General features: G+C 42.4%; 1 protein-coding gene across 1 annotated transcript; it reads right to left on the bottom strand.

Annotated features, from left to right (window-relative positions):
* Nucleotides 1-10963: 10963 nt before the first annotated feature.
* Nucleotides 10964-12512, bottom strand: LOC134402209 (spindle and kinetochore-associated protein 1-like). Its single transcript, XM_063131567.1, is given in 2 exon segments — nucleotides 10964-11674; nucleotides 12457-12512. Coding segments are annotated over 2 exon segments (750 nt in total). The 3' UTR covers nucleotides 10964-10980.
* Nucleotides 12513-15081: the final 2569 nt, after the last annotated feature.

Here is a 15081-nt window from a genome sequence, read left to right as displayed (position 1 = left end):
AATTCAGAGGAAACATCTTCGACCTTTGATTAACTTCCCAGCAAAATATGTCACTTCCCACGCCTTTGCTTTTGCTCCAATAAATTATTCTAAGCATTTCTTTTCCACACAAAAAATAAAAAATCAAGTCAGGTGTATATTTGCCATAAACATAGGTGGGACATAATAAAAATTTCAGATGTATTTTCATATCTACTCTAACGCCCCTGATACGTGTAAAACAAAATTTCCCCATTCATTTCAATGAGAGTAGCTCCATGTGTACAACCATTATATGCCCCATCTAGTGAATTGAATTGAGAAGCATTGGCAGGCAAGGAATGTCTCTGTACATGTACCTGTCCTTGCACCAACAAGGCGTCAGTTGAACAAAATACCTCTTATGTCATATTTAGGCATTATTATCAAAGCATGTTGTTTAAAGTCCTGCACCCTCCCCATCATCATTCTCATCACTCTTTATGCTTGGAGGATGACTTTGTGATTATCCATTGACTGTGGTATCATTCTAGTTTGGCTAGCCAGGGTAGGACGGGGGCTCTGTGTTATGGTGGCTCCAGTCTTTTCTGGAGGGACTTACCTAGAAGTTAGTGCTGTTGGACTCCTGCTCTGCCCCACAGGTATTCTCCTTTGGGGTGGTCCAGGGTTCTATTTTGTTCCTCTGTGCTTTTCCACACCAACACGAAGCAACTGGGAGAAGACATCAGGGAGTGTGGATTGAAGTGTCATCAGTATTCAGATAACACAAATCTATATAGCCCAAATTATGTGTAATATTTTACTATTTATTTATTTATTATTTATTTATTTATTACATTTTTATACCGCCCAATAGCCGAAGCTCTCTGGGCGGTTCACAAAAATTAAAACCACAGTAAAACACCCAACAGGTTAAAACACAATTACGAAATACAGTATAAAAAGCGCAACCAGGATAAAACCACACAGCAAAGTTGATATAAGATTAAAATACAGAGTTAAAACAGTAAAATTAAAATTTAAGTTAAAATTAAGTGTTAAAATACTGAGTGAATAAAAAGGTCTTCAGCTGGCGACGAAAGCAGTACAGTGTAGGTGCCAGGCGGACCTCTCTGGGGAGCTCGTTCCACAACCGGGGTGCCACAGCGGAGAAAGCCCTCCTCCTAGTAGCCACCTGCCTCACTTCCTTTGGCAGGGGCTCACGGAGAAGGGCCCCTGTAGATGATCTTAAGGTCCGGGCAGGTACATATGGGAGGAGGCGTTCCTTCAGATAACCTGGCCCCAAACCGTTTAGGGCTTTAAATGTCAATACCAGCACTTTGAATTGGGCCCGGACCTGGACTGGCAGCCAATGAAGCTGGAAAAGGACTGGCGTGATGCGATCTCGCCAGCCAGTCCCTGTTAATAACCTTGCTGCCCTATTTTGTACCAGCTGAAGCTTCCGGACCGTTTTCAAAGGCAGCCCCATGTATAACACATTGCAGTAATCCAAGCGAGAGGTTATCAGAGCATGGATAACTGTAGCTAGGCTATCTCTGTCCAGATAAGGGCGTAGTTGGTATATCAACCTAAGCTGATAAAAGGTGCTCTTTGCCACTGAGTTCACCTGTGCCTCAAGTGACAGTTCTGGATCCAAGACCACCCCCAAACTACGGACCCGATCCTTTAGGGAGAGTGCAACCCCGTCCAGGACAGGGCAAACATCACCTCGCCGGACAGATGAACCACCCGCTAACAGTACCTCCGTCTTGTCTGGATTGAGTCTCAATTTGTTAGCCCTCATCCAGTCCATTACCGTGCCCAGGCACTGGTTCAGAACAGTCACTGCCTCACCTGGGTTTGATGAAAAGGAAAGGTAGAGCTGGGTATCATCCGCATATTGATGACACCACAGTCCACATCTCCGGATAACCTCCCCCAGCGGCTTCATGTAAATGTTAAACAGCATAGGGAATAAGATAGAGCCATGGCACAGAGCAATAATCCCCCAGCACCACCTTCTGGAATCGGCCATCCAAGTAGGAGCGGAACCACTGCAATGCAGTACCTCCAACTCCCAGCTCAGACAACCTATCCAGAAGGATACCATGGTCGATGGTATCGAAGGCCGCTGAGAGGTCCAGGAGAACCAACAGGGTCGCACTCCCCCTGTCTCTCTCCCGACAGAGGTCATCCCACAGGGCGACCAAGGCAGTTTCCGTTCCAAAACCAGGCCTGAAACCCGATTGAAATGGATCTAGATAATCCTTTTCATTCAAGAGTGCCTGGAGTTGTCCTGCAACCACCCGCTCAAGCATCCTGCACCAGCTGCGCTAGTTGCCAGTGCATTTCTTGGTCCAATTTAAGGAGCCAATAAAAACATTGGCTGAGTTCGGACAACACGCTAATCAACTGGGGAGGGGGGGGGGTAATAGGAACAGAATAGGAAACAACTGTTGATTGGCATGTCGTCCAAACTCAGCTACTGAAAACCCTAAATGGTTTGGCATTAGGTTACTTGAAGGGCTGCCCAGGCAGCCCTTCAAATAACCTTGCTCAAGTGTCTCCTAATAAGCTCCATCAGGTTAGTGAGCACAAGAGGCAGAGCATTTTTTGTGGTGGCCCCATGCTTATAGAACTTTCTCTTGTAGGAAGTGCACCTTGTTCCCTAATAGATTGCTTTTCAATGGACTCTAAAGACCAGGTTATTTATTTCTGCTTTTAACTGATTTAATTGTTTGTTGGCTTTTTGATGTTTGTTCTTATTGTGAATTCTTATTTTTAATTTGCTTTATGATGAGTGAGGGGGAGAGAGAGGAAGAGAGAGAGAGATCTTGAGAGAGCTGTAGCACTCTGAAAGATGGTTTAAATATTTAAATAACTAAAACAAATAAATTATTAGTGGGATTACTTAACATCGCATACAAGACAACTAACTGCCCACCAATAATAAAATAGTAAGAAGTCTTGATTAGAGGTTAGAATTAAATCCTCAAGATAAGACAGCTACTCCTCAGAAGAAAGAGAAAACTATAGTAGAAAGAAAACAATTAGCAAAAGGCAAACTACGGAGAAAGAAGGCCAAGCTGAAAGGACGTTAGTTTTATTGCAGGGCTACTGCTCCTTTAAATTATTATATCAAGCTATCAATATACGCCCAGCCCTTGGGATCTTTCTATAAAAGAGATCAGCAAATATACTTTACATAAAAAATGCTACATTTTCATATCTTTTGTAATTGCATAACCAGAAAGTTCAAATGCATTTTTAATACAAAGCTTGAGAGTTTATTAGATTAATGCTAGAGAAGGATCCTACGTAACTCATATCGTGCAATCCATTTCAACCTCATTACCTGGAGTATTTGATTGAAAGAAAGGAAACCTTAAGTGCCTGTTCATTAACTTACTGCCAGAGTCTTCTGATTATTTCAAGGAGATGCTACAGAACAAGAAGATGATGAATCAAAGAGTAACCAAATGATTGATTCATTTCCTTTGGTAAAAAAACATAATAATGAAACATAAACGTGTCAGATACAATTCTACAGGATTGATATTTAATGTAACTCCTTTTGAAGCTGAAATTAAATTTCCTTAAAAGGCTATATTAAAAAGGAGATGGGATGAAATCTTCCACTGAGACACCATTACTCTTATAAATCTTACACACAAAAAATGAGAAGATTTTGAAAAACTTTTCTGAAGTGCGTCACTAAATTGATTTATGCAGTTCTAAGCAGTAATTATGAAATGTGCTTATCTAGACACCCTCTGTTTCTATTGATCCTTGATGAAAAGCTCATAATTCATGGCATTCTGATGTTTGGGAATGTTAGAATTATTTATGACTTGCAGTCCGAAGGGCTGTGCTAAGACAAAATGGAAGTTTGAAGCTGATTTGCAATGCATCAAGATGGGCTGTTTTCAAGGACTGAGCATAGATAGTTACAGCCTCATGCCCTAAAACTGAGAACTAGAATACCACAACCTGCGGCAAAGGAAGGAAATAGCCCCCTGCATCAAAGGGCCTAATTATAGGGCAAACACAATCTTGCATTAGTCCCATAACAGGAACAAATTATGTGGCTTCTAAGACATTTTTGCAGTATCTTTTACTGTCAGCCCTTTGTAGGAGAAAATGGATGGATAGTTGTAAAGTAATGGATAGATTTGAAGTAAACCAGAAGAACCCTTGTCCTTTTGAAGACTTGCGGAAAGTTGCAAGTGAAAACTTGAGCAACACAATATAGAAACTGAAATGTAAGTCTCTCAAGACCCAAAGCCTGTCCAATGCTATGAAGTAACCTAAACATAACCTCCGTGCTTGAGAGGTAGAGTCGCACTTCCCCAAAACTTGGTTTCATATTGCTTTGCTATATTTTAAGAATAACAGTAATAGGTCTAAGACCTTCAGCTCACATACATTCTAATGTTAATTAGCTTGTGGCTTAAATTCAACATCGCCAAAATTTATCTTAATAATGAATGTTCAGGAAAATCACACTGGGGAAAATCACAATACACACACACAGACTGAAATATCAGTTATTTTTATCATCATTTCTGCCTTATAAAAAAGTAACATTGCATGTTCAGGAGTATAATACTTTATGAATTAATATTTGCACCCAAACCTGGAAATAAGGAGATAAAACAACATCAGTGGGGTCAAGCAAGGGCATAACTTTATTGGAATGATGTACAGAATAATGATCATCTTAACTTTTACTTAACACCCTAGGCCCCACAGGGAAGGCAATTCCTTGGGCTTCCCTCACTCCCACATACAGACAAGCTGGCTCCAAGCCGAAGGATTTAGCCAGATTTACCTCATAGTCTGCAATGGAGGAGGGAAGATCTCGTGTTATGATTAACGTGAGATCCCTGTTCCATTTACACATGAGGCGTGACGACTTCAAGAAGAGAGGCGTCGTGCCAGCCATTTTTTTAAAAAAGAAGACAGAGCGCACGAACACTCGTGTGCTAAAGGTAGTTTTTTTTTTTTAAAAAAAAAACTTAATTTCCCCACTCCCCACCCACCCTACCCCCGATGGGCGCAACACTCCTGAGGAGCGCTGCACCCCGTGAGCAGCTCCCGGCAAGGAATCACATGGAGCCAGGTCAAACCATGCAAATGGGCCATACGTTCCATGGTCTTGGGCTCAGCCTGGGACCATGGAAAAAGTGGACCCAAAGGGGAGGGTGAGATCCTGGGGCAAGGGAGGGATCATCCCTCCCAGATCCCGGGACCCCCTGTGCATCATGTGGATGCACAGGGATGATCCTGGGGTTTGCCCTGGGATTTCGCCTGGTCTAGCAAAGGTCAAAGATAACTGCTGTGAACTCTTTACTTCCTCACTTCCTATGACACATTGAATGATGTCTGCCCAAGTTTCAAGCTACCTGAGATCCATTCACTTTGATGGGTGAAACAGGCACTCTCTAAAGAGATTATATCTCCTATTTCTCCAATCCCTTTACCTTCCAGATACTGGGGAGAGGTCAGTTTAGAGAGTTGGAAGCCATGCCAGAGCACTCACATTTTCTGCGAAAAATACAGTGGGAAACTTTTAACATGAAGTGGGTTGCATATGATAGCTTAAAATAATTTCATACGCACCGAATGTGCTGTGAATTTTTAACAGTATCTTAGAATGAAACACTAAAAGAAGAATCAATGAAAGTTTCAGCAAAGAGGTGATTTCTCCCTTACTATGAATATATATATATATATATATATATATATATATATATATATATATCTCCATCTGAGCCCAATAATATCTGTTATGTTAACTAGAAATAGGTAATGGCAGAATGGCTCCTACTTATCATGCATATTGCAACATCATACCAAACAGCAGCAGGATCCTGAAGTTGTCGGCACATTCCTATAGGGAAATATCACTACCAGTTGTTTTCAGCAGCGAGCTAGAGACCGGAGGGACCTGATTGTCATCTCAGTTGTTGCCACCTATAATTACTTCTGAAGATTCATGTCCTATAATGATCCCAGGCACTCCTGTTATCTCTTCCTGGCGACTGATCTGCAACATCTGTCACCAACATCCACACAAGTTAAGAGAGCAATTTTGCTTTGGGATGACACAGACAACAGACATTGACACTGAGTTACAGTACACGATGCATCCAAACTAAGAAAAAAGAAGATTGAGCAGGGAGGTGGATGTCACAGAGCATCTGCAAGCTGATGTTTCTGTAGTGAATTTGAAGGCAGATGGATTTTGATGGGTGAGGCATGAACAAGCAAAGTTATGCTTTTAATAAGCTTGCTGTTGTGTTTGGCCAAAACACCATGTCTCTGTGGGTGTCATGTCCTCTTCTTAATGTTGGATTGCTGCAAAAAAAAGGGGGGGCGGGGGAGAGGAGCAAAAGTAACAGTATACAGTTATAAAGGACACAGTGATACCGGAAACTGTGACTAATAATTATTTCTGTGTTCAGGAAGAAATCTCATCCCCCCATTTACCCCCTGGGCATTAGAATTCTCTCATTTGCACAGGAGTGGGCAGACGTTTGACCAGTACACAACCGACCACTTTCTGATTGAATATGCTCACCCCAAGTTAAAGATACTTCTGACAGCTGTAATGAATCAGACTTTGGAGGAGGGTCTGTTTTCTATGGAATGAGGCAGTTATCTAGCCACTTCAACTAGCTTAGGGTGATATGGCAACTGTGACTCTATCTGGGCCAGACCTACACCAAGCAGGATATAACACTATGAAAGCAGTTTGAAAATGGTATATGGAATGCATCATGGGCCCCAACAGTTGTCAGTGTGCGTCAATACTTTTATAAAGCCTTTGTGTATATCCTTGCTTCAGTTATCCATGCTCTAGTGACATCCAGGCTGGTTTACTGCAATGTGTTCTCTGTGGAGCTGCCTTTAAAAATGGCTTGGGAACTTCATCTGGTACCAAATGTGGCCACTGGAGTACTGGCAGGTGCTAGACGGTCAGGTCACATGACACCTATATAATATAGTATTGGCTATATCAGGGGTCCCCATCCTTTTCAGGCCTGTGGGTGCATTTGGGAATTTGAGATTCTGCTTTGGGCCCAATCAGTGGATTTCTGCTTAGGCATCTACCTTTCATGGCTATGGATCTTAGGCTGTGCCTTATTCTCTTTAAGAAGAGATCGTTTAATTCAGCTTATTGCTGGCAATGCAATACAGGTAATACTTCTTTTAAACGTATATTTTGGCAATGTCTATGAGTTGATTCGTTTTGTGGGGAGGCTATTACACAGAAAAATGTTATACCGGAACAGTCTTTAATATTCACTGATGTATGCACTCTTTTAAATTATTTACCTCCTTCATGGAAATTAATAAATGGTCAGTGTAAATGGATTCCCTGCACCCTTCTATCAGCTAAAAGACAGCTATTGCAACATTGCAAGGATCATAGAATCATAAAATAGTAGAGCTGGAAGGGGCCTACAAGGCCATCGAGTTCAACCCTCTGCTCAATGCAGGAATCCACCTCAAAACATCCCTGACAGATGGTTATCCAGCAGCCTCTTGAATGCCTGTACTGTGGGAGAGCCCATGACCTCCCTGGGTAATTGTTCCATTGTTGTACTGCTCTAATAGTCAGGAAGATTTTTCTGATGTCCAGCTGGATAAACACTCACTTTCTATAATGCAATGGATTGAGAACCTTACAACACTTTCAATATGTGAAAGGGTGGCATATAGATGTCACCTTCAAGTTCAAATGCATACTTATTTGGATATTTGCTCTGCTTTTGTTGCAGGCAATGTATAACTGCTAGAAAGTTGTATGCATTTCATAGAAATCCATGGATGTAGATTTTTAAAAAATATGGGGGGGGGGAACGAATACATATTTTGGGTGACTGCAGACACCAAGTTGGGGACCCATTCACAAGTGCCATTGGAGGTGCCCATGAGTGGCATGATGCCCACAGTGCTAGGGACCCCTGGCCTATATTGTACCAATGTCAATGCATTCCTGGGCCCAATATAAAGTGTTGGAATTGGTCTTCCAATCCCTAAATAGTTTGGATGCAGGCTCCTTAACCCATAATAAGCTGTCCATGCTCTGAAATCAGCATTGGAGGCTCTACTTGTGTACCTGCCTGTAAGAGCAATTAGACTGGTGGGAACAAGGGATGTCCAATAAAACCCCTCATTATAGGTCTTCAAGACTCACCTATATACTGTGGCCCATAATTGAGTTAGGACTCTGTTTATTAATCTAGGCCAGGTTTCACCAGTGGCCAGGATTGCATTTCCATAGCTGAGTTTATTGTGGCAACCGCACCCCTTTCTAGAGATGTCTAATCTCACCATGGTTAGACATGCCTTAGTTACATCCCATTTGGGCCAATCCAAAGAAGAATTTGTTTTGTGGGAAAAAATGTAGAGAGAACTCGTATATTGCTAAGTCACAAAAGTTTGAATTATTTTTCACCAAGATGGCCTTAACTAACTTATCGCTCCCACTGGGATGCACAGGGCCAGATGTTGCAAAGAAATTAGGATATTTATACCCAGTTCCTGAAAGTGAAGAGAAACTTCCAGTGTTGCTATGCACAGCTGGTGAGGAGAAGGCTACAGATCAATCAGATCTTTGAAATCTTTAAAAGGAGCCCTTACTGAGCAGCAACCTTTCATCTCCCCTAAATGACAGATCTGTATCGGAAGTAACGGTTCCACTCCCATGAGCTCGTCCTCTCTCGCTTATACCTGCTGGCTTCTGGTGCAAAATCAACACACTTCAAAAGAATTTACTCCAGAATGGTACCAATAAAAGGAACGGAAGAACCAGGCTCTTTTGGAGGTTGTTATGTAACAGCTAGATCTTGCTATGCTTGAATTTAGCCCGAGGCTATAAACTTCCTTCCTTTCCCCTCTCTGAAGAGAAGCTCATATTTCCTCTTCCTCTTGCTTCCCCATCTCCGAAAGGAGGCTTGCTATCAGTATGGCTGCTCTCCTACCATTGTCCTCCCCCATCACATACAGAAAGGGTTGGAAATATTCAATTCTAGTGTGGCACATGCCAGCATGTCTCTCAGAGATACCCACTATGGCAAGGGTGCAGAAGGTAGTTCTCCAGATGTTTTGGACTTCAATTCCACAATCCCCAGCATGGCCAGTGGTCAGGAATGCCAGGCATCCAAAACAGTTGGAGATGTACTTTATACCTACCCTTGCTCTATGGAGCAAAAATGAGTTGTTCCCTTCCCCTGCATCATTTTGTGATTAACAAGAAAAATGGATGCTAGTGTGTTCTCATCTTCTAGACCCACCACCTCCCTACCGGCATAGATTATTCAGGCATACTATCTTGAACATTAAGAACTTGTGATATGGTGTAGAAATGCACCTGCTTAAGGGTGTCAAGTACAACCACTCATTCACTGATAGTAACACCTTTTTGGACTTCATATTTTACAAGACTATCCCATGGGTAGAGAGAGAGACAGCAGCAGATCAGAGACTGCCCCCTTCCCCAGTTTCATGGTCCCATTGCCGGGCTGCATGTGAGAACTTTCTACACATTAGAAAGTGGGCTAAAGAAATTCAGAAGGATTTTGTGGATAGAGACTTAGGGTGGCCATGTGTCCTCTATTTAAAGGCATCCTCTATTGGGGTGGGGGGTTGTCCCATCCAAATCCTGGATAAAGTTAAATAACCATCAGAAGGAAGAGCAGAGGCCTTGAAGTTGTCCATCAACAGCACCTGGACAGCAGACTGAGCAGGGACACATGAGTCACTTGGTCACACTCTCTCCCCCACTATGGTCAGATAGACTGTATTTCAATTTCAATTCTTTCTTTCTTTATTTATTTAATTTATATACCGCCCCATAGCCGAAGCTCTCTGGGCGGTTTACAAAAGTTAAAAACAGTGAACATTAAAAAAAAGTATACAAACTTTAAAACCATCAAAAATATAAAAACAACAGTATAAAACAGTATCCAGATTGACATCTGTCAGCCAAGTACCACAATATCTGGGAGCCTTTTCCCCTGGCAGCAAGGTCCTTCATTGGGCCCCAATACGTGCAAATTGTAACCCCCGGTCTTCGATGTTGGGAGCCTCCATTTTCCTACTAGGCAGCATTCGTTAATTTTTTGAGTAACGTTGAGATCGTAACTCGTTTTTGTGAACCGCCCAGAGAGCTCCGGCTATTGGGCAGTATAGAAATGTAATAAATAAATAAATAAATAAATAAATAAACTCCCAGATTCAACCAGTGCAAGTGAAACCGTTTCCCCTGCAAGCCATTTGAGGAGACAACAGATGAATCCTCAATCTGATGCCTCTATAAACAGACATTCATACATTATTATTATTATTATTATTATTATTATTATTATTATTATTTATATAGCACCATCAGTGTACTTGGTGCTGTACAGAGTAAAGCAGTAAATAGCAAGACTCTGCCGCATACTCCCTCACTCCCTCTCTCACACATATACACACAAACGCACGCACACTTCTTGCTCAATGACACACACATCACACAGGCAGTTCATCTGCAAATTCTTTGGAATGCAACGATTTAGATCTCTCCACTGGAAGTATCTGAAAGTCAATGGAAGTTTGCAAGGATTCTGACTTACTTGCTGTTTAAACCTCTTTATTGGCATTTCAGTAATGCCAATGAAGCTCGAGCTTCAAAAGGTTGGGTTAGTCACATTTCAACCCATTTTTGTCCCCAATTTTGCCACAGACAGTGATTTAAGCTGAACAGGTAGAAATGCCAAACTGAGGGAGAAAATGAGTTTTTGCTGGACAAACATATGTATCTCTTTACAAAAACAGAAAACCACCATCACATTACAAATATTGTATTTTACAAACAGAAACCCATCTTCTCTTCACAATAATTAATAATGACAGGAAGGAGGTGGCGCAAAGGCACGGCTTTGCCACGTAAAATCAAAACCAACAAAGCGTTCTCTTCACAGTTCTTGAAGACGGCCCACCCCAAGTCCCGGGCGCCCTCACGGCACCTCAGCAGACGGCATAGCGAATGAGCCGCGAGCCGCGGATCTCTCGTAGTCTCTGGCAGTGCCGCACGATGGTCAGGATGCTGTGGAAACGTTCGTCCACCTTCAGTTGCGTGAACTCTTCGATATCGGCCTCCACGATAAAGAACTCGCCTTTCGTATCCTTGGTTTCTTCTGCCTGGAATCTGAAGTAGAGGTTCCTGGCGGTGCTGGACATGGATTTAGCAGGCTGGTGCATGATCTTGCACTTGCTAACCACTGCCTTGTTGATTTCTTGAATCCCTGCATTCACTTGGTTATAGGTTAGGCGGCCTCGCATGTATGCAGGGACAGCCTCAAATTCCTCTGCCGTGATAAAGGGCACCTCTTTAATGCACTTGGCTTCTTTGCATGGTCAGCCTCTGCATCTCTATGCTGCTCCTCGTTCTTTACTGTTAAGCCCACAGCGCTGTTCAGAATTTGCTTTGGGCAGGTGGATGGGTATATTTTCCATGAGATGCTGGGCTTCATTATAGTCCTTCTCCACAGATTCTTCGAGCTCCTTGAGTTGATTCTGCTGCCTCTCCTGATGGTGGCATTCCAACTCCAGCTGATTCAGGAAGTTGTTTAAGAGAAACATTTTGTGGACTATCTTACTGAGCACTGTCTTCAAAGAGGGTTCCTGGTCTGTCTTTCTCAAGTGAAGTGACTTTTTGATAGTTTGTTTGTTTATTTATTTATTTATTTATTTATTACATTTCTATACCGCCCAATAACTGAAGCTCTCTGGGCGGTTCACAAAAATTAAAACCATAATAAAACAACCAACATGTTAAAAGCACAATTACAAAATACAGTATAAAAAGCACAACCAGGATAAAACCACGCAACAAAATTGATATAAGATTAAAATACAGAGTTAGAACAGTAAAATTTAAATTTAGGTTAAAATTAAGTGTTAAAATAATGAGAGAATAAAAAGGTCTTCAGCTGGCGATGAAAGCAGTACAGTGTATGCGCCAGGCGGACCTCTCTGGGGAGCTCATTCCACAGCCGGGGTGCCACAGCGGAGAAAGCTCTCCTCTTAGTAGCCACCTGCCTCACTTCCTTTGGCAGGGGCTCACGGAGAAGGGTTCCTGTAGATGATCTTAAGGGCCAGGCAGGTACGTATGGGAGGAGGCGTTCCTTCAAATAACCTGGCCCCAAACTCTTTAGGGCTTTAAATGTCAATACCAGCACTTTGAATCGGGCACGGACCTGGACTGGCAGCCAATGAAGCTGGAAAAGAACTGGCGTAATGTGATCTCGCCGGCCAGTCCCTGTTAGTAAACGGGCTGCCCTGTTTTGTACCAGCTGAAGTTTCCGGACCGTTTTCAAAGGCAGCCCCACGTATAACGCATTGCAGTAATCCAAGCGAGAGGTTATCAGAGCATGGATAACTGTAGCTAGGCTATCTCTGTCCAGATAAGGGCGTAGTTGGTATAAGCTGATTTCAACCTATGTTGAAATCTTGGTGTTGATGTGAGAGGTTATGCCATTTAAATCCACAGTAGCCATATTATATTTTCCTGCATTCTGATGCTGGAAACCTTATTCTTATATTTTGAATATTCTCTGGAGCCCTTTTCCCTTCTGAGCGTTTTGTTGAACTGCCTCTAATCAAAGAGTTCTGGCTCGTAGCTGCAAGCCTGAATCGCATGATCTCAGATAAGGGTGATTCTAACAATTATTTCTACATTTGCATCTATACGTATAAGTTATCATATGCTATTTGTGTAGGTTTTGCACAAGTGGGATTTCACACAATGATTCCTACAAGTATTTTCACTGATTTGAGCAAGGGCAGCTCTTCTCAACAGAATAACGTGCAGGCTTGCCTGCCCACAAAACGAAGTAGCTTTTGCCCTTAGCCATGTTGCTGAAAAACAGGAAAAGAATGAAAGAGGAAGAATGAATGAACTCAAGTACACAGACCTGGCAGGTGAAACTGTTTCAAGGCTCAGCAAAGGTGCAGATGCTGCTGTCACGGCTATACCACTGGGTCTTTTTTGGTCAGCATTTCATATTGTATCAGCTTGATCTGGAGAACATCAGTGGCATCCAAATGACTTTTCTTTGTGATCATTTCCTTTTTTTGAAATATAAAATATTCCTGTGTTGATCTCTCCCTGTCAAATGAACACAGATGCTTATGTGTAATCGGCCTTTGATCTCTGCTGAAGACAGCTGATCAGAAAAGCACATCACGGCTGTCAAAGCCTGGTACTGATTGTTTCTGCTTTGGTTGCCTTTGCTTGCAGGATTAACTTCACCTGGCAACTTTGATAGATAAGTATTAAATGAAAATGAGCCTCCAGAGTCCTGTAAAACATCATTCATGGCACATCAGATTGAAGATGTGCCTCAAAATAGAAAGAAAGAGAGGAAAATAATGGAGGCAAAATAACTTGTGAAGCATTCATTATAGAACAAATTTACAATGCACTTATTTTCTGATTAGGACGTGTTAAAGTTTGTGAAAGTTTTTTTTTAAATGGAGGATGTTTTATTATTATTTTATTTATTATCCCATTTATATACTGGGTTGATATTTAAATGCTAAAACATTCTCATTTTATTGCTAGTTATATTTAGGGTTGTGCATCAGATTCATATCAAAAACAAATCCTATGCTAAATTAGGCAGATTGGATAGCTTCAGGATTTGTCCAAACTGAATTAAGCATTCTTCAAATTGGTCCAAAACAAATCTGGGGTCTCCCAAAGTCTATGATCAATTTGGAGGGTCATACAGGGCATGTCTACACCACAAGGGTGTAGGGGGAGGATTGTAGACTTACCAGCTTCTGCGATCCTCCCTGGGTGACTTGACGGCTGCATGACATCCGGGAAAGATATCGCAGCCGCCATTTTTTAAAAAAACAAAGAGAGCAGTGCACTTGCGCTCCACCACAAAAGGTAAGAAAACAGACCCCGCTACCCCCCCCACCCCCCCACCCCCAATGGCATGGGCTGCCGCCATGCAGCTCTGTGCCCATTTCAAGTGCCCCGCTATTTGTGTAGAGGACAGGATGACCCGGGGAGCAGTGGCCACATGGCCCCGCTCTGCAGCATGGTCCCAGAACTGCAGAAAAGTCATGTTTTCCACAGTTCCTGATATCCAGAGGTAAGTCCTTGCTTGCCCCAGGTTGCCCCCAGGATCCCCTGTGTGTCATGTGGATGCATCCAAGAGTAATGAAGGTAACTGCATCCAAGAGTTATGAAGGAGCTAGCGGAAGAACTCTCAGAACCTTTGTCTATTATCTTTGCAAAATCATGGAAGACGGGTGAGGTGCCGGATGACTGGAGGAGGGCTAACGTTGTCCCTATCTTCAAAAAGGGCAAAAAGGAGGAACCTGGGAACTACAGACCAGTCAGTCTGACATCCATCCCTGGGAAAATTCTGGAGAAGATTATAAAGAAGTCAATCTGTAAACACCTTAAAATCAATGCAGTGATTACTAGAAGCCAACATGGATTTGTCAGGAACAAATCCTGTCAGACTAATTTGATCTCATTTTTTGATCAGGTAACCTCCCTTGTGGACTGTGGGAATGCTGTGGACGTCATATATCTTGACTTCAGCAAAGCTTTTGACAAAGTACCACATGACATTCTGATTAACAAACTAGCTAAAAGTGGGCTAGATGGAACAACTATTAGGTGGATCCACAGTTGGCTACAGAATCGGACTCAAAGAGTACTTATCAATGGAACCTTCTCAAACTGGGGAGAGGCAACGAGTGGGGTGCCGCAGGGCTCAGTCCTGGGCCCAGTGCTCTTCAACATTTTTATTAATGATTTGGACGAGGAGGTGCAGGGAACGCTGATCAAATTTGCAGATGACACAAAATTGGGTGGGATAGCAAATACCCTGGAAGACAGAAACAAACTTCAAAGTGATCTTGATAGGCTGGAGTGCTGGGCTGAAAACAACAGGATGAAATTTAATAGGGATAAATGCCAAGTTCTACATTTAGGGAATAGAAACCAAATGCACAGTTACAAGATGGGGGACACTTGGCTCAGCAATACTACAAACGAGAAAGATCTTGGAATTGTTGTAGATCACAAGCTGAATATGAGCC

The sequence above is a fragment of the Elgaria multicarinata genome, chromosome 8, assembly GCF_023053635.1.
Source record: "Elgaria multicarinata webbii isolate HBS135686 ecotype San Diego chromosome 8, rElgMul1.1.pri, whole genome shotgun sequence".
Taxonomy (NCBI): Eukaryota; Metazoa; Chordata; class Lepidosauria; order Squamata; family Anguidae; genus Elgaria; species Elgaria multicarinata.
Note: the sequence above shows the minus strand (reverse complement) of the source record. Positions and strands in the feature narration are given on the sequence as shown.